Here is a 23,974-nt window from a genome sequence, read left to right on the forward strand (position 1 = left end):
CAGTAATCAGTAGTTAGTTATAATCATCGATTTAATTGTTGCATTTTACCCGTGACAACGCCAGTTCATAAAATTATGAATTGAGCCTTTAGTGGGTCAATATCGCCAGTTAGCAGTATTTTATATCTAATCTTCTTTTGGCAGCTGGTTCTTCATAAGGACACATTCTGCTGTTTGAAGACGCGACAACAGCCAGAGATGAGTTATATCTCAGGTATCATGTGTTCCCATTCATTCATGATATTCGTCTAATCGCTCCTCGAATGAAGGGACTTGACAAACCGTATCTCACCATTTACACTGTGTCTCCATTATGTCCTTAGCACCCCTCCATCTTTCTGTCGTCTTTGATTGGGCTTCTTCATAATCAGAGCAGGCTCTTGAAACCCAAGGGATGTTGCGCTGAACAGGAAGTGCCTCTGTTACAGCTGCTGGATCTTAAATGGCTATTTTAAGCAGTGAGAGAGGGAAACTACCCAAAAGATTCACTTTTATTTACAAGAAAAAAAAACATCATCAACACAAAGGCTGAGTGGACCTAACAGTAATGGAATTGGCTTCAAATCTCAGGAGCAACAATAACAGGGAATATTTGACCTCAGCAACCAAATTAGTCTCACTGTCCTGAACGGGAAATTTAACTCTTCCTCTTGCCCCCAGGAAATGATTTAACCGACAGGTGAGATCAACAAGCAGAGCACAAGTCCATTTGTTTAGAGATGATTGCATATTATTTGTCAAAAAACCACCCCGTAGATCATACTCTTGCCTGTTCCCTTTTCACAGGAAACGCTTTTTGTAACCTGACATCGTTATGAAATGGCATTATTACAGTTTAAGTTGGTTAGCGTTGCCTGATTGGATATATACAGGTCCCCCCCGACAGTTCTCTTGCACCAGCTCCAGTCTTCCCATGCCTCGTCTCTCTTCTCACCTTCCGCGCGTTTTCCTTTTGCTTGCTTTATTCTCCTCTCTCTCCCACGCCATTCTCTCACTCTTTCCTTAGTTCTTTCTTCCTTCCTTCTTTCTCCTTCCTGTTCCCTGCTGCGTGTGGGTGATCAAAGCAGGCTCAACAGGGCAATATGTCACCTGGAAAGCTGCCTACAGGGTAAGGTCCAGACACACACACACACACACACACACACACACGCAGTGGAAACTAATTGGTATAAAGGGCTTGAGACAGCTCATGTAGGAAAAGAGTCACTTCAGATATTATTAGTTTTTTATTTAAAGGATAAAGACGGACAGATCACCTCTGCTGTTTCATCCTGGCAAAAAAAGAAGACAACTCAAAGCCTATCTTGCTGACATTGATCTTTGTCCCGCCCCCGAAAAATGCTCAACTTCATTTCTCTTTCTGAAAATCCTGCGTGGAGTCCTTGGCCAATAAGCATATCATGTGTTAAGAGAGATGGGGTCACAATAACACTTTTATGTTAGTTTAGGATGGCAATTTAAAAAATATTCCTGTGAGACAAAGTGACATGCGGGGGGTATCTCTGTTGATACCATCTGTCACCAGTCTAGTTTCCAGGGAGAGTCGTCTGACTGACACAGAGAGGCTGCAGGGGAAACGGTGTCTCTGAGCTGATCGGTCTTTTCTCATGCAACAGTACGACAGGGTTAAACCTCGTCTGACAGAAATAGCTGGATCATTACAAATATAGAAATAAACCACTGGGGCTCTGTGGTGATGAATAGTGGACCGCCTGACAGTGACAGCACACCTTCACTGTGCCAAAAAAGCTTGTATCTACTGTAAAATTAAGCCAGAAATGCTGTCGTCTTGTGTCCATTTGGCTGCTGAATGTGAACGCAGGACTCTCAAAACGAATAAATAGCTGATGTGGATAACAAGCTCAAAACAACTTTCGATTTCTTAGTCAATGTTAGTTATTAAAAGGTTGGAGAATACCTCACGGAATTGCTGCATCTGGCATATTTTTATGTTGGCAAATAGTTGACTGAGAGAAGAGGCTGTATGGAGGTTGGGATGATTTGCACCTTGGATTTACTGTGAGACTCTCAATTTTTCTTTATGTGCATTCAACAGCCGAGTGAAAATAAATCAGTGATAACATGTTCATGTCACAATGCATGGAGCCATCCATTGGCAGCTTGCCAGCTAGATTTCATGTAGATCTCTTTTAAATTTTCATATCGCAAAATGTGCATATTTCAAAGGGTTTGGGAAAGACCAGGTGTCAGATGTGTCTGTGTTGAAAGAATGAAGAGTCAGATGTCAAACTCTTTCAATACATTCCTTTATTTACATTCCCTCCATCTTGCTTTGCCATCAATACTTGTCAGACCACATTTTTCATAAACAGTCAATCTCCATGGGACAGTGTGATCGCAATCTTGAGTCGTGGAGGCGACTTACACCCAGCGACAATCTCCTCACTAACATGCACTGATCATGAGTCATAAAACTGGGAGACGGCCGCACATACACAATTTGATCAGAGTCAAGGTTGTCCCATACAACTATTGATACAATCTGTTTAAGGAAAATGTGGTCTGACCAAAACTTTAACACACAATATTTCTTTTAAGATGCTCTGTGTCAGATTTCCAGATAACACATTATAATTCTTGAACGTTCCTGCAAAATATGCAACAGCACATTTTTTTCCCCATTTTATTATGGTTGCCTCTGAGGTGTTTTTGCAGAGTTATTGCTGGAATTATAAAACGCTATCACAGAACATGTGGCAGTGACACATCAAGGACAAAACCCTCACACTTAGCACTTCAAAACGGGAAACAGGTACAAGCCATTGAGCTCATCCAGAGGTTGGGGTTCCCAAAACATCCACTGCTAATGACACAAGGCTTTAGTTAATACTGTAGAATGAACTGGCATTTCATTTAAAACAACACAGCTGTTTTCATGCTAAAACTGTTTTATGTTAAAAAAAAATAAAGAAATAAAAAAGATAATAATTCATCATTTTTAAGTCAGTTCGATATTTAAACAACTGATATTCTTGTTGTGCTGCAACCACATACCTGCCCTGGATGTGGAAACTTTAGGAAACCCAAACCCATAAAATCCCCAACTGGAACAGCAGGAGCAAATTAATTCAACAGAAAATATCTAAAATAAAGATGAGCGCATATATGTTATGTGTACAGTATATATATTTATATATGACATGGGCTCAGCAATGTATGTACAGGTATTTTTCTTTTTCTTAAATGCATAGTAACTTCTTAAGATCATAAGGTGTAAATAAATAAGGACATTAAAAGGCGACTCTGCTCTCCTGCACTCAAATAAATATTAAAAAGAAACTTCATCAATGACTTCTACAGTGAACTGGGAGGTAAAAAAAAAAGGAAAGAAAAAGGAAACAAGATGTCACAGGAGAACTTCACACACTTGCAGGTGAGCACCACATGAAATCAGTTACTGTTACATCTTCATACAGGCATGAGGAGATCAAAACCTTAGACATTCAAAGACATTTCTGGTTTTTGTGTCAGTCCGGTGGAAAAACTAAAATAAAAACTGAGTGTGTTAGGTTAGTGATACATTTAGCATTTTGAAGTTTCTGACACATCACACCAATAACCCAGCATGTCCTCTCCTGTGAAGTCGCTTCCGTCTTTTACCTCTCAGACGACTAACAGGATCTCCCAGAATGCTCTCTGCTCACCGGGCGCAGGGCGTTCGGAGGAGAGGGCGGTGGACGTTGACAACAACAGACAGCGATGTAGAAGAAGCATTCAAAAGGATATTGTTCTGCATGTCAGAGGGAAACAGGCGCTTTCATATATTTATATTTGTACAAACATTTAGATCATAAGCATCTCAAGCACCATAGATAATAATATTAACAAATTTGAAGTGTTGCTATCCATACAAAAAGAAATGGAACCAGGCAGAGATCTATGCCTTTTAATTTGGTCGTGATCCTTTTCTTTCTTCAGTTTGATTTCTTTTAATATATTTATAGTTGTTGCTTTAAAGTTTCTGGACGCAGGGCTGGATCGATTCAAGTCAGCCACATTTTTAAACAATCGTTGTAGTTCCAAGGAAGTATTTCCCGTCTAATTTCACTACTTTGTTCCAATAATTCAAGCCATAAAGAAATACTTTTAAAAGTGTAAATCAACGGGCTTTTCTGTACCTGTGTCTTCTTTAGTCTTAAATATCTCCTTATACCTATTTTCAATATCCTACTTTCATATACAGTTTCTACGTGGTTCCATTGAACTCAAAATTTAAAAAGATACCATATTATAAAACACACACATTGACAAATCATTCACTTTTTCTTTAAGAACAACACAGATACAAATAACAGACGGTCCACCTGTCAGTCAGACAGTTAGTCAGACAATCGATGGATGTCCTTAACACTGGGACACAGAAGTGTTTTCATGTCCACCCCCTTGTGACTCAGACGTTTCATCGCTTCGTGAACATGAGAAAGCCATCACAACTGTATCAGGGGGAATACGGGGGTACGTAGGCCCCAGAGGGTCCAAATTCAGATGTGCTCTGTTTGTGAGTAATGTCAAGGAAAAAAACATCACATGAACCTTTTTCGTTTCTTCCTTGTTTAAACACATACGTCTGTGTCCTGGAAAAATCTTCTTCTTCTTTTTTTATTCAGTTTTTGGTCCTTGCAACTGTTTGGTTGTGTTGAATGGCCTGTATATACGCTTTTGCTGCTGCCACATAGCCACGTGCAGGTTCAGCGTCATACTTCATTCCTTTATTTGCTCAGAGTGAACGTCTCCAGTGGTGGAACCCCCTGGATTAGGGATCCAAACTGTTTGAATCTCCCGTCGGACTATCAAACGTGATTCAGACAAAGTATGAGATTGCTTGATAACATAGGGAAACGCTGACCCACAGTAAAACATCCAATTTAATAATGGCTATAAATTCAAAGATTTTCCAAGGACACTGATCTTTTTTTGTGGAGTTTTTTTTCCCCGATGCTAGCACCATACTTAATGCATGTACAGTACACAAATTCAGAGAGAAAGAGAATTGGTCTTGGTATTGTGGAAATGTTCACAAGGCACTTATCTGAATCATTTTCTTTGTCCTACTGTCTTACTCTTTGTCAGTGTCTTTTATCAGCTGCACAACAACACCAGGCCGTTCTGTAATCAGCACTCTGTGTCAATGGCTCTCAACTGCGTGTAAAAAGTGCTCTACCAAAATTACGGGAGATGAGAAATTGTTCTTGTTTCTGCCTTCACCTCTCCTTCATCCGTCTGTGTTTTTAGAAAAATGGCAGTTTGAGCTCCTCTCGTCGCTCCTTTGCTCTCCATACATTGCTAAACTAAACTTTGACTGAGCACACAAGGTTTCTCTGCTCTCCAATTATTCAATTCTCTGGAAAAATGTGACCACTTGGTCATGTCTGATGTTTCTTTTTCAGACTCACCCCCATCTGTCTGCCCCTTTGGGCAGCCAGATATATCTGAATCAAAGTAGCCTGTCCATTAGAGGCTGTTCAATGGGTTTTTTTTCAAGCGCAAATGTGAAAATCGACAAGGTCATCTGTCTGCAGGGCCTGTCAGATATATCTCCATTCCTTTTATCCTCCATCTCTCCATCCACCCGTCCTTCTGCTGACTTACATCTGGGGACATAAGGATGACTGAGCTGATAAATCAAGTGGACAGTCCATCCCTGTATCCCTCCTTCCATCAATCCAGTCATCCGATGAGATGGTTTGTTTTTTTTAATTTAGCAGATATACACTAAATGTGTTTGATAATCAACATCTTATAAAGTCCAGTTGTGTGTCTTCCTCCCGCTGTCCTTCTCTCCCTCTATCTACCGATGTCTTGAGGACACGTCGAAGCAGGTGATCATCATGAGATGGGCTTTGCAGAAGTTGACCCTGGTCTCCAGTTTGTCCGTTACTGACTCCAGGGCTTCCAGATACTCCAGTGAGTCCACTTCGTAGACCTGCTGTAGCTCAACTGGATATTGGACATGGACCGGAGAAAAAAAGTCAGCACCCGATGAAACATTTGCATGTACTTGAGTTGATAAATCAATGTAAAAGTGGCTGGCGATATTCTATATTTACTTAATTGTGTTCTTCCCCCCCGTAAAAACAAGAACAAAACCAAGACTGAATTGATCCAAATACAAGTATTTCCTTATAGTCAAAGCCTGAAATAACGTATTCCTCTGTCACAGGCACAAAAAGTGAAAACACATCAATACGCTATAGATTTCTCTGAATCAATCGCACATACACTGTCCTGCTGCTGTACTTATATTCAGGAGAGCGCCACATGTGTGGCAGTGGAAAATGGCTCCCAGCAAATGTACTATTTACTATTTGAGCAACGGCCAAAGACTACAGAGCCCAGCTGTTCTGGGAAACATTATAAAAATGAAACTATTTATATGTTGGTCGTTTTAAAAGATTTATGTCTTGTGAGTGAACCAATGGGTTTTTAAGTGTGTGTCTTAGACACAGTGGGAAGGTCGGAATGTAGCGGCTACAGACCTTTTTTGACAGTACAAAAATGTATAGAATAAGAATATGAAGAGTGCTCTTGAATATCAACAACAGGCTGACGACAACTGGAGGAAAAAAAATTGCCAGAAAATTGCAATTTTTAAACTAAATGCTCAACTATATAAGTGTTGCATTGTTAGGAGTTGTGAGATTGTGTGATTGCTTATGATTATGGGCAATGGTTTTTCTTTCAGGTGTGAAATCCTTTTCGTCCTGTTGAGAACCACTGGTGCAGGAAACACAATGAGACGCTTCATGGACTCAAACACACTCACCCCACAATCACACCATGACAGATGATGTCACCCTGTGTCCCTCAAACGCAAACGCACTCCCTGGTGTGTCAGCGCCACACTTACACTCAGTGGTCCACTTGTGAGGCTCCAGCATCAGGTACTGTTTGGTTTGTTCCAGTTCTTTCTTCAGACACTGGTACTTGGCTCTGACTTCACAGATTCGCTGCTGGCGGTGCTCCAACAGACGAAGCTTGGCACTTGCATACACCACCTCCTGACACACACAGAGAGAGAGAGGGGACAGATATGAATTCGACTCACCTTTATTTATTCAGAGAGGTGTGTTGCGAAACACGTGTCTCTCATGCGGCAGCAGCCTACTTAACATTCACACAGTCTCGAACATTCACATCACACCTCACCAGCTCCCAGTGTGACCGTAGACCGCCACACTCGGACACTGAGCGGCTCCACTGGAGCAGTCGGGGGTTAAGTGGCTTCTTAAGGCCGCTGCAGGGGAAATCTATATTTCATGCTTCCCTCTCTCTCCCTCTTTCACAAAGCTCACAATGCTCCCTCTTCTGAATACACAAGGGTTTACGAGTGAGTGGGAACCCCCCAAAAATCTGCACTGTGCGTTCATTTGCAGCAGCTTAATGAGATTCACGGTACCAATCTGTATTCTGTTAGGTCCTAGGAATTTAGACTAACACGGAGGGAATGAGGATGTAGATTTATTAAAAAATGCTCACTGTTAACCAAGAGCGTGGCACAGTGCTAATGTTGATATATTCGCTTTGTGAAAATCCTCACTGTTCTAAGTTAAAGCTTGTTAGTTTTTCTCAACTCGTTGGCATATACATACACTAGCTCAAATCCATCAGCTTCCTCTATCTGTTTTCTGCTCCAGCCTCCTCCCGTGTCTCGTCTCTAACAGAAACACTGACTGCTTTTCATTGTGTCCAAGAAAAATAATCAGCAATTCAATTTCATTGACATTGAGTGCAATATGCCGGCTGGCCTCTGGACCTCTTTTTCACGGTCTTTCTCTACCTTCTTTAATTCTCTCCCTACATCCACTCTTCATTTTACGCCTACTCTACTGCTATACTGCTTTCCTTTGTTCCCTCTGTTGTTTCCAAATACTCTCTTCCTCTTTTATTATTTTCTTTTTGCTCCTTTTCTGTGACTTCTGTCAGTACCAACATGTTTGTGTACGGACAACATGTACCATAGACACTCCTATTTTAAAATTTTGTTGAGTGATTGCAAAGACGTTTTTCCCATCCGGCTTGGCCAATAACATTATGTGTCCTCCTCTCACTCGTCTTTCACCCTGCTCATCTCACCTTGCCCCCTCCTTTGTCTCTCCTCTTCTGCAGCCGCTCGACATCGTCTATCTCATACACCTTGATCTCAAAGGTTTCTGTCGTTGCAGTTGCGCCCCGGAGGTTCGGGGGAGCCTGGGGCCCCAGTGGGCCGTCTACCCAGCAGGCACCTGGGCTGGAGGAGGAGGAAGAAGAGGAAGTGACGGCCTGTTTTGAGGAGCGATGAGAGGGTGAGGAGGAGGAAGAGTCCAAGGTCAGTGCTGGTACCAGGCGACGACGCTGGAGGCCTGGAAGAACAAATAATAAAGATGAAACTAAAACACATGTTGATGATACTGCATATACTCTAGAACTTGAACTATCTCATTCATTAATTGAGTACTATAAATCATCCTGAATCAACGTTTATTCTAACCCTGGTCTATTAATACGTGTCAAAAACTTTACACAATGTAGGTGTTACCTACATTTTCTACAAGTGTTGCATTGTTGTGGGTTGTGCATTATGTCAGGCAGAGGATTTTCTTTATTTAATCTTAGGTTGAAGGTGTCCTTCAATTGACCAAACATCGATTTAATTATTATTGAACGTACAAATGTAAACAGCGGTGTTGATCTTCTCATCTAACTCTGCAAGAAAGCAAAAATGTGAATTTCCAAAAAACGTCAACCTACACCCACGTGGCTTAGTGGTGTTTCACATTAAGTTACATAGGACCATTCAGGGGTGGAGGTATACAAAAGAAAAAGCATGTTAATATATCAAACAGCAGCCAAAGAGTCGATATAATACAAGTGAAATGTCCTTGGACTCAACAGGGAACTGCTTGTTTACATTTCACGATTTGCTTTATCAGCAGAAGAAAACAGGAAGATTAGAGCATGAATACAAAAGAAGAATACTAATAAGCTGAGGAAAGGGATCATCAGAGAAATGAACGAATCATGACTGGAGAGAGACAGGAAAGACAAAACAGGAGAAACCTATTGGGTGATTAAAAAGGCGTAAAGAGAATGAGAAACAGATAATGGAGTGTGAAGAGAGATAAAAAGTTTAGTCTCTGTTCATTAAGGTTATAGATAAGAGCAGCAGGTCACTCGCTAATCTGCCCAGTGCGCTACAATGAACACACACATTCATACATGCACACACTCACTTAACATAGAAATTGGCAACCAATGTAGACTGGAATGTGGGTTATCAGATCCACGGACATGATAAGGTGTGTGAGAGTGACGAGAGAGAGAGAAGGTGGTGGTTTTAATTAGGCTGCGGCTGTCTTTTGGTCTCAGTGTGGCACAGAAAGGTCAAGCAGAGACATTTGTATTTCGTTACATAGAAGGAGGTGACAGAGAAAGGGAGAGAGAAAGAATGAGGGTCTGTGGGGAGGAGAAGCTGCGAGGGGAGAGCAACCGGACGGATGAGGTAGAAAATGTGGGAGCGTTAGATGAAAAAAGATGAGGACAGGTCGAGACGCGGAAGACAAATTGAGAGACATCTTCACACATTGCCGCACACATTTGTCTGCTCTTCCTCTTACAATTTATCTTCTGTCTGCCTGAATTTTGAAATGAATTGTTTCATATATATATATATATATATATATATATATATATATATATATATATATACATACACACACATCTTGGACAATGGATGGACCTCTATGATGGCTTTGCGTCCATGTAAAAAAAGCATAGGCAAGTCCTCTCTGTCTTTTCTTCATCACATTTCCTCTCTTTCAAGTCACATCCCACACGCGTGGAGGGAAAGGCTTATTACAATTTGAATCAATAATCACAGACTCACCAGAAAGAGCTGCCTCTGTCCAATCTAGTTTTACACACATATCCATCCTCGGTGTTAACCAGTCGAGTGTAAATTGCGGACCACATTAGCAGGCTCGCTATGTGGCGTTCTGATGAATATATATTCATTACAGCCCACACCAGTAGATTCCCTTCACCATTTCACAGATGGGTGATCAGGGTCACCTTGCCCCTACCTGGCTCTATTCTGCAGCCACAGCTTTCTTTCTCATTTCTCTCTTACCTGTCCATTACTTTCCCATTCTGCTCTCTCTTTGCAGCAATCTCTCTCCCTGTCTTTCTATCAGCGGCCCTACTTTCTTAGCTCTTTTTTTTCATTACTTTACAAAGCTTTGGGACATTTCTGATGACATTTTGTCGTGACCGAGCTCGTCTGGGTCAAGTGCTGAGCATGGATAAAATTAAAAGAAACTGAAATATGGTCCATTCATTCATCAGTTCACTCAAACATTATTCATCCACAAGGGCTAGCAAAGGTATACAAAGATTTTCCATTTGGTTGACTTTATGTTGTTGTTGTTGTTGCAGCAGGGTGTTTGCGGCTTTAAGCGTAATTAATAATCTTCCTTATAGCTTTGTTGTATCTTAACTTTTTCCTCTGTAGCTCACTTAATAAAGACCAATGAGACCAGGTAAACTGCCTGCAAAAAAATTATAAGCCAAAGCCTCTGTCCTGTCTCTGTCCATCAATCCAATGAAGTGAGAAGGTGATCAAAGCACTATTTAGATAATAGTTTTGAAGGTGTTCAGTTGAGACCTGTGTTGCTCCTGCTCTTCTTGCTGCTCTTGGAGCTCCGTCTGGAGGAGGTGGTGGCCGCGCTGTGTTCGCTGAGGGAGTCCTGAGCGGAGGACGTGCTTCCTGTGTTCTCGCTGCTGTCTCGCAGCATGCTCTCGTAGCCACTGCTGCCCCCGCTGTGGTAAAACAAGGCCGTCTTCCCCATGGCTGGGGGGAGCTCCCCACTGAGTACACTGCTGTTCGTCGAGAGTATAGATCACATTCAATGGCATGTTCCAAAAAGGCAGCACCAAAACAAATTGTATGAACATTTTACATTTTAAATTAAACAAATTAAAACATTTTTAGATTCCTCAATGAACTTGAAGTCCTACCTGTTGTCGCTGGCATGGCCGCTGCTGCATCGGTGTGGTTTCCTGGGAGCCGTGATCTTGCTGTAGGGAGAGGGCAGCGTTTGGACCACTGCTGCTCTCTCCTCTCCCGGAACACCTCCCCCAGCACCACCACCTGCCGCAGCCCCCCCTCCACTGAGTGAAGTAAAAAGAAGTCAGAAATTATTTGAATTTGAATTTAAACAGTAATTGTGTCTAAAAGCTAGAAGTTAGCACCTGCACATCATATAAATTGATATTTTACAGGTGAAATAAAGTAACCTTGACTAACCTTGCCCCTCCGACTCCTCGTTCCTCCCCAGGATCTGTGCCTCCTCCCTGGGCGTGACTCCTGGAACGAGAGCCCGCACTTCCCTGGAGGAGCTCTGAGATACGGCCGTTGACTGCCCGCAGAGGCAGCTTGGCTGCCAGGCTTCCCCCTCGACTGCGGCTTAGAGACTGGGTAGACCAGGATGCAGGGGAAGGTCCCTGCTGCGGCAGAGGACCCTGGACTGGGCTCTGTGGCTGAGGAAACAGATAAATGACTTAGGTTGACGGCAGAAGAAACTCAGGTCATGGCTACTTGTTATTGATGAATGTGTTCTGTGTGCCGTCTGAAGAATTGGTGCTAAAACTTGTCATGTGACCCTTCAAAACTTGTCATATGACCCTTCAAAACTTGTCATATGACCCAAAATGGGTGAAAGTATTAATTCACAATAAAGATGCATTCTTACTTTTCCATTAGGAGGAAGGCTGGAGCTGCGGCTAGCGGTCTGGCTTAAAGACTTGGTAGAAAAGCTCAGAGTCTTGGTGCTGGAGGCAGACAGACTTCTGACTTTAGGACTGCTGGTCATCAGCAACTTGCTGACAGCTGAAATTTTTGACTGGCCGCTGGTTTTGGCTGGCGACTGTGGAGCGCTGCTTGGACCAGGACTGCCACTGAAACTGGGGTTGGTTGTGTTCGCAGTAGGGATGGATACTGATCCAGCACGGGTGAGACTGCGCCCAGTACGAGGCATGGTGCTGTCCCCCCTTACTCCTCCTCCTGCACCTCTCAGGCTCTCGCCCCTCTCCAGGGAGAAGCAGTCGTAGTGGTGGGAACCACTGTGGGAGTTGTGTACCCGACCCAGTGAGTTGGTTCTGTTTGCGAGCTGTTCCAACTTGGCGCTGAAAAGTCTACTGCTGTCGATGCTGGAGCCCTGTTGTCTGGTGACACTTGCGGGGCCACATCCAGATAACCCCACATCATCAGCTGAGCTGCCCATCGGCGACACTCCGTGACTGGGTTGGTGGAGAGGGCTGGCCGCCCTGCTGCGCTGGTCAAGGCTGGACTTCCGTACCGGTGGCAAGGGTGGGATCCCCCCCTTCTTGTGGGAGAAAAAGCCCTGTTTTCCAGTTGATCCTCGGCGGTCAAGTGTCGAACGTGGACTGCAGGGGGTTGAAGTGGTGACGCCAAGATTGCGGTACTCAATTCCATTGTCCAAGCCATCATGTCGGTTGAGACGGTGCCAGCCACGGGGAAGACTGGCAGTACGGTGGATATCAGGGCTGTACAGACTCAGGCTCTCTCCCTGGGCAACAACACTGACCATCTCACAACCATCCACCACTCTCTTAAAGGAATCTGGAGACGACACAGCCTCACCACCTGAACTAGAGCTGCCACGATCCACACCTGGTAATAGGGCAACAAAACAAGACAAAACGATTTAAAACAAGTTAAGACATTTAGAATCCCACAATTCTTTCACATCGAATATATCACTACTTTATCCTACCATCCCTGTAGAGGCTCTGGTGGTCTCCACTCACAGCTCCAGTCTGAATCTCCTCCCCGCCGCGCTTTAACCAGGGGTCGTCGAAGCTCATCTCACTGGAAATAGATGCTAAAAGTGGTGCGTTAAAGTTGCTTGTATCTTTAATTAAGCCAGACTTGGTAGGTGAGAAGAGCATGGTTTGTTCTTGGATCGCCATGGGTTTGACAATCACACATGGGTGAATGCTCAGTGTGGTCTTGAAAGGGGAGAGGCTACCAGGCCCTGTCAGAATTTGAATGGTTGTTTTAGCCATGGAGGGAGGCAGTTTCCTCAGCCGGTCTTTAGTTCCTTTATCAGTCCTGGTGTTGTCTTGCAGCACCATCTCTCCTTCCAGACTTCCTCTTCGTGGGCTACCACAGCTTTTATTGCCACCCAGCCCCTCCACTCCAAAACTCTGGCTGGGTTCGGGCTCGGCCAGCGCCTCGCCTAGCTGGCTCTGAGACTGGCTGAAGCTGTGGAGGGACTGGTCAGCTTCACTGCCCAAACTCAGATCACTCACCCAGGAGGACATGGGTGAACCACAGTTAGACATCACTGTGGCCAAGGCTTCACCTTCGACCCGCAGCTTGGCCATTGCCACCTGCAATAGGGAGCAATAGAAACGGATATAAGATTTAAGGACCACATGCCAAATGATCTGAGTAACTATCAATTCAAGGCAAAGTCAGTCACACTAACCTCTGCCATGGCAACAACCTCTGTAACCCCTGAGGTTACTGCCAGACCTGCAGGCAAGGGATAATCATCCAAGGCTCCAACCTCAGCAGTACCACTGATGACACTGATGGGTTGAGAGCCTGAAGTGAGTTTGTGAACAGCACCACATTCGCTGTTAAAGCTGATGATGCTTGTCGGACCATAGGTCAGGCCCTGTGCCTCCATGAGAGCTGCAATATCAAGGTCGTCATCAACTCCGGACACCACAGTGTACACCAGCTCATCCTCCCCAAGTGAGAGAGGTCCAAGTGAGGCTACAGGTGGAGGAGAGAGAAAATTGATGGACTCATGACTTATTTTGCATCGCCTCACCACTTTGTTGGTGTAAAAATAGCTGTTTGACTGCGACTCACCATCCTTGTGCGTGTCCATGGGTATAGGTGGTACGTCGTCGTCACAGAGCGTCTCGGCCGAGCCCAGGCTGGCAGACAGAGACGGGGTTGGCTCTCGGACTTGTGGGCTCATGCCCACAGGAGAAGTCCTGGACAGAAGGGAGTCTGTGGAGGAACGGCCGCTGTCTGCAGCCAAACTGTCTGCAGAATCAGAAACACAATATGTGGTACATTTAGAGAAATTGGCATCAGACTATGAGTCCAATTTCAAACCTCTGGTTGTTACGCATTAAACTGTGTTGTGCACAGGTGACTCAGTATGTGACTATATTTCATGACGACTCTGTTATCGCCTTGTAAAGGTGTTTGTATAAAACTGAACTGAATGAAATCACCTGCAGATAAAATCCATCCGTTAAATAGCAATATTCTAAATATATATTGCAATTAAATTGGTGTGAAAATAAATACCTGCAGAAAGAGTATGAAATATTCTTGGATGCTGCCTGAGTTAGACTATTAGTAAAAGGTGTTTTCTTCCCTCTATAGTATGATTATAAGTAAACATGTGAGAGCTACACAACAGTGGAGAAAAATCACAAATATTCATTCAAGGTTTCAGTATAAACACAAACACATACTGTCAGACGTCAGAGCATCTGTGGCCTGGCCCTCTTGAGCCAGGGTATGAGAGGACTGAGGCGGCGTTGCCGGCATCACGCCCTTCTGGGTGTACACTTTACACCGCTGGGATGGGGAGGACGGAGGCCTGAGGAGAAACACAGGAATCAAATTAAGAATCAGTTATGGAGTTTGAGTTTGCAATAACAGAACTTCCAAATGCAATTCATGCGTAGTCACCTGTAGTCTGAGGTTTTGGTCAGGCTGGCGATGCCGAGGCGTGGTGATCCTAGTGGGCGTGCTTTTCCCTCAGCGTTACTGCTCGCATTCAGACTCTCATGGCTTTAAAGGAGACAGACACCAAAGGAGACTGAAATCAAATACAGTACATTCCCAAGGCCAACAGCAACATTTGTAATAAAAAGTGAGAATCTACATTCACGTCCTCTACATCTCCACCTGTCCTCACCTGTCATGTAGCTGGGAGCCCTTGACCCTCTGCAGTGGGTAAGAGGTGATGCTGCTGCTTCCTGTTACATTCCTGGTACTGGTGACTATGGAGGAACCAGAAGTCTGAGCCAGGCTGTGGATCATTGTCTGGGCCAGCTCTGCCTCCTCCACCACCTCCTTGATCTCCTGCAGCTGCTGGTCATTGGTCCTCCTCCTGGAGACCGGTGCTGCGGAGGTGAAGGAGAACTGCACGGCACCTCCTACAGCACAGGCAACAGTGGTTTCTGAAGTGGAACCCAAAAGTGAGTTGCAAGAACAATAAAAAAGCGAAATGTGGTTGATTGGATGCCATTCAGATGCCAGTTTTTGGCCACAGATTACCAGGGTCTCTGAGAAAATGACACTGGGAAATAATATTAATATACAGCGTATTAAAAGAATCAAAGTGTTTACCTGTTTTGTCTTCTGAATCCAACACAGCAGCAGAGGCAGGAGCAGCAGGAGCTGAGTTTGGAACAGATGAAGATACGCATGGCTCTTGTTTAGCACCTTGTTTGCTCGCTGGAACCTCTTCAAAGGGGAACTTTGCCACCTGATCAAAGGGTTATAGAGATGGATGAAAAAGGGCCTTGGTTTATTCTTCATATGAGTAGACTTCAGTGGATGAGAATAAACAAGATCCTTTGTGTCAATTTAAAAAATATTATATATATATATATATATATATATATATATATATATATATATGTATATATATAAAGAATGGGGTCCGGTACAAATGGTTTAAGAACAATGCTTTTTCAGCACACAAGCTGGGAAATCAAACAAAAGGGGTTTCCAGATACACACAGAAAGACCCATTTTTCTACATTTGAATAGTATTCATCTTGAACAATCTAAAAAAGCTGTCACACTTTCAATACATGGTACATTTAAATAGAGATCCCTTCACACAAACAGAGCACTGTCCCTGTAATTTCTCTGATTTGCATCCCGATCTTGGTTGTTCTCTCTTTTAAATATAGCTGTTGTTTTTCCTTGAATAATAACAGTGAAAAAAGGAAATTCTCGCTACCTCCTCGCTCCCATCAATGCAGTCCAGTCTCTCCTGCAGCTCGGCAAAGGTGTTGCACTTCAGGCACTCGGCTCCTTCCTCTGGGACGGGGGCCAACGGCTGCCCAAGTAGTGACTGAGGGGCCTGAGAGGGGCCGCTGGGCTGGTCCTCTTGGTGAGACTGCACCTGTGGGAGCAGAAATCCCTCAGATGTAAGTCAACGTTTCTTCACAACAAACTTCTGATTGCTATCGATCGTCTAAACCATGCTAAATCTAATTTACCTTGTTCTGGGCTCCAGCTGCCTGACTTTGACCTTGTACTTGATGCTGCTCTGAAGTTTTTCCTCGAAGCAGAGCAGGAATAATTGGTACAAATTCTGGGGGTCCCTCGTTGTCTGTCAGCTCTCTATCTGACACTGCCGCCCCATTCGGGCCCACGTAGATCACAGTGTCACATGACTGTTCGCTGCTCGAATACTCATCTGGATCGCTGGACAGTCGCAGCAATGGAAGGTCAGAGTCGGTGTCACCACGGTGATGGAAAGGACGCAGATGGGTCGGACGCCGCATGCGGCCCTCTTCGCAGGAGCTCTCTCCTCCAGAGGAGCTGGAGGTGTACTGCTGCAGAGAGAGGACGGGGGAAGTGGGGGCAGAGAAGAGCGGTGAGACAGAAGATATTCCTTCTTTTTTTGGGGGGGATTTGCAAAGCCGTTAACTGACAGCTCACTCTGGAGAGAGGCAGGAAAGATGGAGAAAAGACCATGACAGCCACGCAGAGCCAGGACCAACATGAACCTTACCCAAGTGACCCAGCAGATTCCCGATAAGAACTTTAATTTAATGTGATTCTGTTCATTTTAATGTAATTATTCCTATTTCTATCATATACTGTTACTTTATGTCTCACGACTTAGGCTTTTTTTTAGCTGGAACGAGACCATGCACAGGAGGTGATAAAATGCATGTTATCATTAAATAAAGTCAGCACAAATGTGTCATCAAGTATAACTTGTAGTTGGATGAGCCAAGATTTTCACGTAAACTTCAGAAATAAAATAATATGCAATGCAATGCCAAGATTATGAGCAGGCTGTATATGTTTCCCTGTAAGATTGACATGGACACTGATTAGCAGCCGAATGAGTGAGTCATGTGTCCATCTGTCAAAGGAATATCACCAGTGACTGCAGCAGTGTTTATTTTGAATTTAATGTACGCAAAGTTTTTTGTTTCATGAGATTTAAAGACATTATCACCAAATTTGAATGAAGCATCACGGTTTGATTAAAACTCACCACGGTGACTTTAGTTTTCTTCTTTTTCATGCGGAGGACACGGGAAGCAATCTGGATGGTGGAGAGGGTTTCTGAGAAATCTCTGGGTGAGGCAGAGATGTGAGCAATCATGGTGGTCCGGCAGTTCATGTTGCCTAGCGACTCTCTTAGCAACATGGTCAGCTTGCTGTCCCTGGTAACGCACATACACTGAGATGTGAGCACTAAAAACAGGTTGGAAACACACAGTTACTCAAACATGTGACAAAACTGGTCCTTTTTCTAAGAGACACCCACTTTTGACAGAGGATTATTAATAGCTCATTTACTACGGTAATAGACCATGTAAACATCAAAACTAGGCTGACATATTGAAGCTGAAAGATTCAAAAGGCAAAGTTAACTGTAACTTGTATTGATTATGTTCTATCTCATGAAGTCTTAAAAGAGGCACTCTGGAAATTGTGCAGTCTAATATTGGGAGATGATCTATCTCCCAGAGAGATTATAGCAGATGGGGGAGTACAACTAGGCTGTGTGTTTAAGAAAATACTTTTCCTGGGTGGGCTACTGCAATTCACAGTGTGTGTGTGTGTGTGTGTGTGTGTGTGTGTGTGTGTGTGTGTGTGTGTGTGTGTGCGTGCGTGCGTGTGTGTGCTGAGGCCTGCAGGCTGACAGTGAGTACAGCTCCTCTGTGGCTCAATACCTCATGCTGCTGTCCCCCTTTTCTAAAAACATAGCCTGCAGGCATGTCTCACACACACACGTGTGTATTTTCACATTCACAGGCACACAAACACACAAAAACACAAAAACACACACACTCACACACAAAAGTATACCCCTGTTTTGACCTCCTCTTTCTCATCGATGCTCTCTTCCTCTCCTCACTCATCTTCTTTCTCAGTTTGCCGCCTCAGGCTTCAACAAACCCTCCTCTCTCGCTCGCTATCTCTCTATGTCTCTCTCTGAGATTAATGTAGGTAAATTCATGACTCATGAAGTATTCATTTGCATGTTAATTCAAGTGCTGAAACCCTGCTGTTGGATTCTTACACTTCAGCCTGTGCTAGAATTATTACCGGCGTTCTATCGGGGAGGACTACTGAATGTAACATGATGCTCTCTATTAAAACTAGACTTGTATTTATGGATAGCTGAGCAAATAAATTAAGAAAATCGAGAAATTCCTTGAGTGCATTTGAATTTCATACTGGATATTTAATCATCCAAAATGTAGCTGTGTCCCTGAAAAGACAATCATGAAGTTAGGCGTCTTTATGACTGGAGGTGGACTTGGAGACAGAGAGAGAAATGGTCTGATTTTGGAAAAGGAGCTGTGCTGAGTCCCTGATGACAAAGGCTGATGTTTAGTGAATGTGCCAGGAGCAAACATGAAACATGGCTTTTGCCAGACTCTTGGCAGTTTGGGATCACACTGAGATGCTTGGGTTCTTGAAAGAGCCATAGTGTTGATTTTGTGGTGACAGACAACTGACGGCCTCTGTGGGAAAGAAGAAATACACGACGTGTCCAAAATACTCCTGATCAGCTCGCTGGAGATCATACCCGTACATAGTGCAAGAAAAGTGCACCATCAAAAATATTTTGAATCTGCTAATTGCTGCTATAAGGTATAACAGTTGCATAATGTTGTTTTAAAACCACCAACCAACACCAGATTGGAAAATTGTCTAAGACTAGCAATATTATTTTCTCATGTGCTGCCTTACCCAGGGTGTAAGACCGAGCTCATGGTCTTGTTCCTCTGATTTTTGGAGGTACTGTCCCTCATCGTCTCCCAATGCTAACTGCCTAAAAATCCTAGGAAGAAGATAATGGAGCTTATTGCACCTGCTGGTCAGAAATAAAAGCCAACTGGTCTTAAATATCCGTCTGACGATAGCCCTGCAGGGACACATCTACATTTACCTCAATATGAGCTTATTCATGCTCCATAGCCTTTGCGCAAAGATTTGTGAGTCTGTGGTTACTGTTATTATCAGCTTTTATCATCTGAAACAGCCTTGCTGGCATTGTTTTCATCGCGTGCTTGCGTGTGTGTGTGTGTGTGTGTGTGTGTGTGTGTGTGTGTGTGTGTGTGTGTGTGTCAAGGTCAGTTTTAAGTGCTTTGGCAGGTCTATGTGTCTGTCCCTCTGTCTGAACGTGGACAGATTTTCTGTCTACCTAGATACACTAAAAACACACAAAACCTTACAGGTGTGTACTTGAGATTCAAAGAGTCAAATTCAAAGGTGGGTGTGGTCTCACTCATGAGTATTGCATACTCATGTAATGAAGTAGTTGTAATGTATTCTTGTGTTCACTGAAGCATCCACCACAAAACATCCATCTATTAAATGTCCAAATCCCCTCCACGGTCTGACAACAGTCTTGAGTCACCAAAGCCAAACCAGAGTTGCCTACAAATGTAGTGTTGGGTTGCAGGTTGTTTTGCAATGTAAATGCAAAAGCTGGTGATTAAATTAACCCAGCAAGGAGCGCAGAGCTACACAGCCCTAAGGAGAGAGGCAGAGCAAAGAGGAGGAAGCAGGAAAGAAAAGAGGAATTAAATGGAGGAAAAGGGAGAATGAGGACATACTTCCATGGGCATAATAAATGTTACCACATCAATTGTGAAATCTTTCTATTGCAAGCATTTTTGTTTTCTACCTACTTTAGTGTATACTTTGTCTTTGTCTCTGGCTGTATTATTTCTCTCCTATCCCTCTCCGTCTCGCTCTCTCTGCTTTGCTCTCGTTGCCAGTCACTTAACCAGCAAAATGAATGTGATGAATATGTAAGAGCAGCTGTTGTTGTTTATAACATTAAGTCCCCCAAAACCTGAAGCAGCTTAAAAGATCTGTCGTCTGTTTCTCTTTCGTCTTCGCCACCAGCTCCAAAACATCCTGCTTTCCTCCTCAATCCACCCTTCACTCCTCTCCTCTCCTCTCCTCTCACACATACACCTGCACACACCGACTCACTTGTATGGGATGTGCTTGCTCCCGTTGACCAGGGCAAGAATCACATTGCCGAGGGCGGATAGAGAAAGGCACAGTGGGGCTGAGCTGGGCGAAGTGTTCTCCCTGCTCTTCCCACCTCCTCCTCCGAGTACTTTGACATCACAGCTGCCCAGGTCCAGCAGGTGGAGGCGGCTGCGACCTCCTGACACTGGCAAAGTGAAGAAATGGGGGAAGAAAGACAGAGGATGACAAGGGGGTAAGTGTATAAATCAAGCAAACAATCAACTGCAGAAATGTATTCATCGTTCAGGCTTTGATCTCTGTATTGGTAAGTCTGCAAGATAAATTCACCATCAAATCCTGAGTAACCTTTGAAAGGTGCACAATAAAGAAATCAGTTGACTCACGATGTAACAAGAAATTTTAGTCGGAATGATCTTGTGAAACTGACAATAAAGCTGCGGTAGCAGATGTTTAAATCTGCTCATAATAGTTATTTCAAGTTTCAATACTGGAGCCCCACTGATTCATCCGTTGGCTTGATAAAATCAGCCTAAATGAGCCTTTCACAGACAGATGTCACCGTTTTCTAAAAGTGAGGACAAACTGTTATTACAGTGTGTGAGCAGCCATAGCTGAAGTCCATGTTGTACAAACAATACCTGATCCCACATTAGTTTGTGTGAGCAGCCATAGCTGAAGTCCATGTTGTACAAACAATACCTGATCCCACATTAGTTTGTGTTCGTCATCCATATACATCCACATTACCTGTCTCTTTCTTTCTCTCATACACACAGGTACACTCACTCTCTCCCTATGTCTCGCACACACACACTCGTACTTACACTAACTATTGTTAATATGTTTGTCAGATGTCACTGTCAGTCCATGTTAAACACACAACCACATACAAAGAAACCCACACTGCTCCTGCATTATCCCCCTGTTATGAGTGAATGTGAGTGATATGACTGAAGGAATTTAAACACAGAATCTATAAAGGGATCATACAGTCTATGATATGTACTGTATGTCTACAACTCAAAGTCAAGTCACAAATTATGATGCTTAAGATCCTTGTTTATCCATAGTGACTATGGGTAATAGATTGATATATCCATTATTGTTTACACTCTTTGTTTTGTCTTACATGTGGTGAAGCAATATATTACTGTAATAGCAACATCCTGTCTGTGATTAATGCACTCAGCAGAGAACACGTGATATTACTCTATGTGGTAAGTGCAGCAGTTAATTGTTGTTGTTAAGTATTACTGTTAATAGTTTAAAAGGGGGCATCAGTAATAACAGTAATGATGGTAATAGCAGTGTTGGAACAAACAGTACTTACTCCCCCCTTTTCCTGTCTTTTCCATGCGATACTGGTATATGTGTAACGTAAACAGCATGTGCGAGTTCCTGTGTTCTTCTTCGGTGGTGTCGGGGTGTTGGCTGCTGTGGCGAGCTGCTATGGCGGCATCCAGGAACCAGGCTGCCTTCTCTGGGGTCGGAGCACGCAGTTCAGACTGGTTCTGGAGCTGGAACGTTTGGGGGAAGAAGAACAAATTCTTTGAATTTTGTACTTTTGTAGACATGATAAGGAAGAAGGTTTGAGTGATCAGAGGAGAGAGAGTACCACTTCATCTGAGCTGCTGGGGTTACACTGATAATACTGTACTTTGAGAACTTATTGGTATATTCTAATGAGGTTTGCCTGTAGCTATGGGCGACAGAGATGGAGGGAAGCAGAGATGAGTAAGAGAGAGGGAGAGCAACCTTGTGTGTGTGTGTGTGTGTGTGTGTGTGTGTGTGTGTGGTACGACAGGATATCATTACTGATGAGATTATGTCAGATTAGTTAAGGATTACACAGATGTGCTTGTATCAGACTCTGTAATCCTATAAGCATATACAATGACCCACCCCACCTCCAGCCCCACACACAGACACACACACACACACACACACGCACACACACACACACACACACACACACCTACGTGTAGTGGTTAAAAGGTTGTGTAAGCAGCCTTCTGTTGTGTGAAACTTGCTCATCAATGTGGATTGTTTTAGCAATCACTAAATTCAAAAATTTTATACTTCCATACTTTGACTGAGCCAGTCAGAAGAAGAACAAAAGAAGTGAATTAATGCCCATTTTCTCAACCCGGTATTTTAATAAATGCTTTTTACAGTTTGGGATAAAAACCACTCTAATACCAAACCTCTTGTACTTCATCTACTGCACCAAGGTGTGTGTGTGCAAAAGTGCACACAACCCACAGTAGCTAAGACAACAGAGCAAACTGCCTGAGGCAAAGAAAGACAAAGGTAAAGCACAATGATAAAAGGCCTGAGGCTGTTCATACACACACACACACTCACACTCATGCACAATTTAATCTGTTTCAGCCACAGTACAAGAACGGATGCAACTGTCGGCTCCAGTGTGTTAAAAGTGTGTGTACCTGCATGCCGCAGATGGGGTCCTCACATAGATACACTCCAGGTGACTGTCCATCCTGTAAACTGCCTGTAGCCACTTCCGACAGCAGGTCCTTGAGGTTCTCCTCTTTTCCCCAAACCTAAACACACACACAAACACACACACACACACACACACACACAAAAATCGGTTTATTAAGACTTTATTAAATGAAAAATGATAATATTACAGTTATAGAGAAATTGATGTCATGATGTCACGTCTCTTCTAGCACCGCAGCGACTGTCACTACAGTCGCTAGTCTCCTGTCTACATCGTCTGCATCAGTAACGGCACGTGTTGCCAGGAACGTTTCAAATTGAAGTCAAGTCTTGTCAGTGGAACTGACCTCGACCGCAGAGACGCGCACAGAGAAGCGCGCTCCTGTCTTCTCCTTCCTCTCATTGATGAGTTTAAACAACCAGGAGATGGCACAGGGGATTATACCCAGAGTTTGAAGAGAGTTGTCCCGGCCAATCATTGTGTGGGATTTACCTGGAAGGGACAGACAGGGAGACAGAGAGCAAGATATATCAGAAAGAGCATCATGAAAGAAAGACTCTTTGTATGAATATATTTGTGTGTCATATTATGCATGTGCACGTGGAGCATCCAGATCTGTCCCTGTGAGTCACAAGATAATGATTACCCGCCAACACACACACACACACACACACACACACACACACACACACACACACACACACACCTGCACCTGCTCTGATTGTCTGCAGATGGAGATCAAACACACATCGACACAAAGCCATATGTCACGCGTAACAATCACACAGACACGAACACTTATGCAGAAATAGATGACATCAAAAGGCCGACTCCTGTGATGCAGGCTGGAGAAATGCGTGTGATTTGTTCTGTGATGGGATGGAGGGGAGGTTGTCAGCTACACTATAATTCTACATTGTTCCCCCTAAACATGTCCAGGAGCGTCTGCACTAACTGTCAAAACAAAGGTGCATTTCGTGATTTGTCACAAAAACATGCATAAAATCTAGCAGTGAAATAGTAAACACACTCAACCAAAATGGTTGTATTTAGTCGGAAAAGGTTTCTACCACTATAGTTTACATTATGTCGAAACGTTCTCTAAAGCATTAGGCCCTGATTGTTCCACACAGAGCCATTAAATCCTGTGAAATGTGGCGATCTGTTATATTAAAACAACTTGTTTAAAGCAGCACTGGGTCATTTACTTTGATTCATCTGTTTTCCAGTGGATTTCT

General features: G+C 43.6%; 1 protein-coding gene across 3 annotated transcripts in view; it reads right to left on the bottom strand.

Moving 5' to 3' along the window:
* Positions 1-2,250: 2,250 nt before the first annotated feature.
* Positions 2,251-23,974, bottom strand: part of kif26ba (kinesin family member 26Ba) — a 72,975-nt gene continuing 51,251 nt past the window's right edge. The window contains exons 8-28 of one of the 3 annotated variants that reach the window (XM_047331405.1): positions 23,083-23,228; positions 22,717-22,833; positions 21,600-21,786; positions 20,267-20,453; positions 17,301-17,472; positions 16,288-16,623; positions 16,026-16,190; positions 15,404-15,542; positions 14,970-15,234; positions 14,741-14,842; positions 14,521-14,648; positions 13,901-14,080; positions 13,509-13,801; positions 12,792-13,410; positions 11,748-12,688; positions 11,303-11,535; positions 11,014-11,166; positions 10,661-10,875; positions 8,095-8,360; positions 6,869-7,019; positions 2,251-5,958 (exon numbers count right to left, since the gene is read on the bottom strand). In XM_047331405.1, coding sequence (XP_047187361.1) covers positions 5,810-5,958; positions 6,869-7,019; positions 8,095-8,360; positions 10,661-10,875; positions 11,014-11,166; positions 11,303-11,535; positions 11,748-12,688; positions 12,792-13,410; positions 13,509-13,801; positions 13,901-14,080; positions 14,521-14,648; positions 14,741-14,842; positions 14,970-15,234; positions 15,404-15,542; positions 16,026-16,190; positions 16,288-16,623; positions 17,301-17,472; positions 20,267-20,453; positions 21,600-21,786; positions 22,717-22,833; positions 23,083-23,228 — 5,144 coding nt within the window. In that variant the 3' untranslated portion in view covers positions 2,251-5,809. Of the gene's footprint in view, positions 5,959-6,868; positions 7,020-8,094; positions 8,361-10,660; positions 10,876-11,013; positions 11,167-11,302; positions 11,536-11,747; positions 12,689-12,791; positions 13,411-13,508; positions 13,802-13,900; positions 14,081-14,520; positions 14,649-14,740; positions 14,843-14,969; positions 15,235-15,403; positions 15,543-16,025; positions 16,191-16,287; positions 16,627-17,300; positions 17,473-20,266; positions 20,454-21,599; positions 21,787-22,716; positions 22,834-23,082; positions 23,229-23,974 lie in introns of all 3 variants that reach the window. The other 2 variants (XM_035627625.2, XM_047331404.1) reach the window with 2 other exon arrangements.

The sequence above is a fragment of the Scophthalmus maximus genome, chromosome 4 (genome assembly GCF_022379125.1).
Source record: "Scophthalmus maximus strain ysfricsl-2021 chromosome 4, ASM2237912v1, whole genome shotgun sequence".
Lineage (NCBI taxonomy): Eukaryota > Metazoa > Chordata > Actinopteri > Pleuronectiformes > Scophthalmidae > Scophthalmus > Scophthalmus maximus.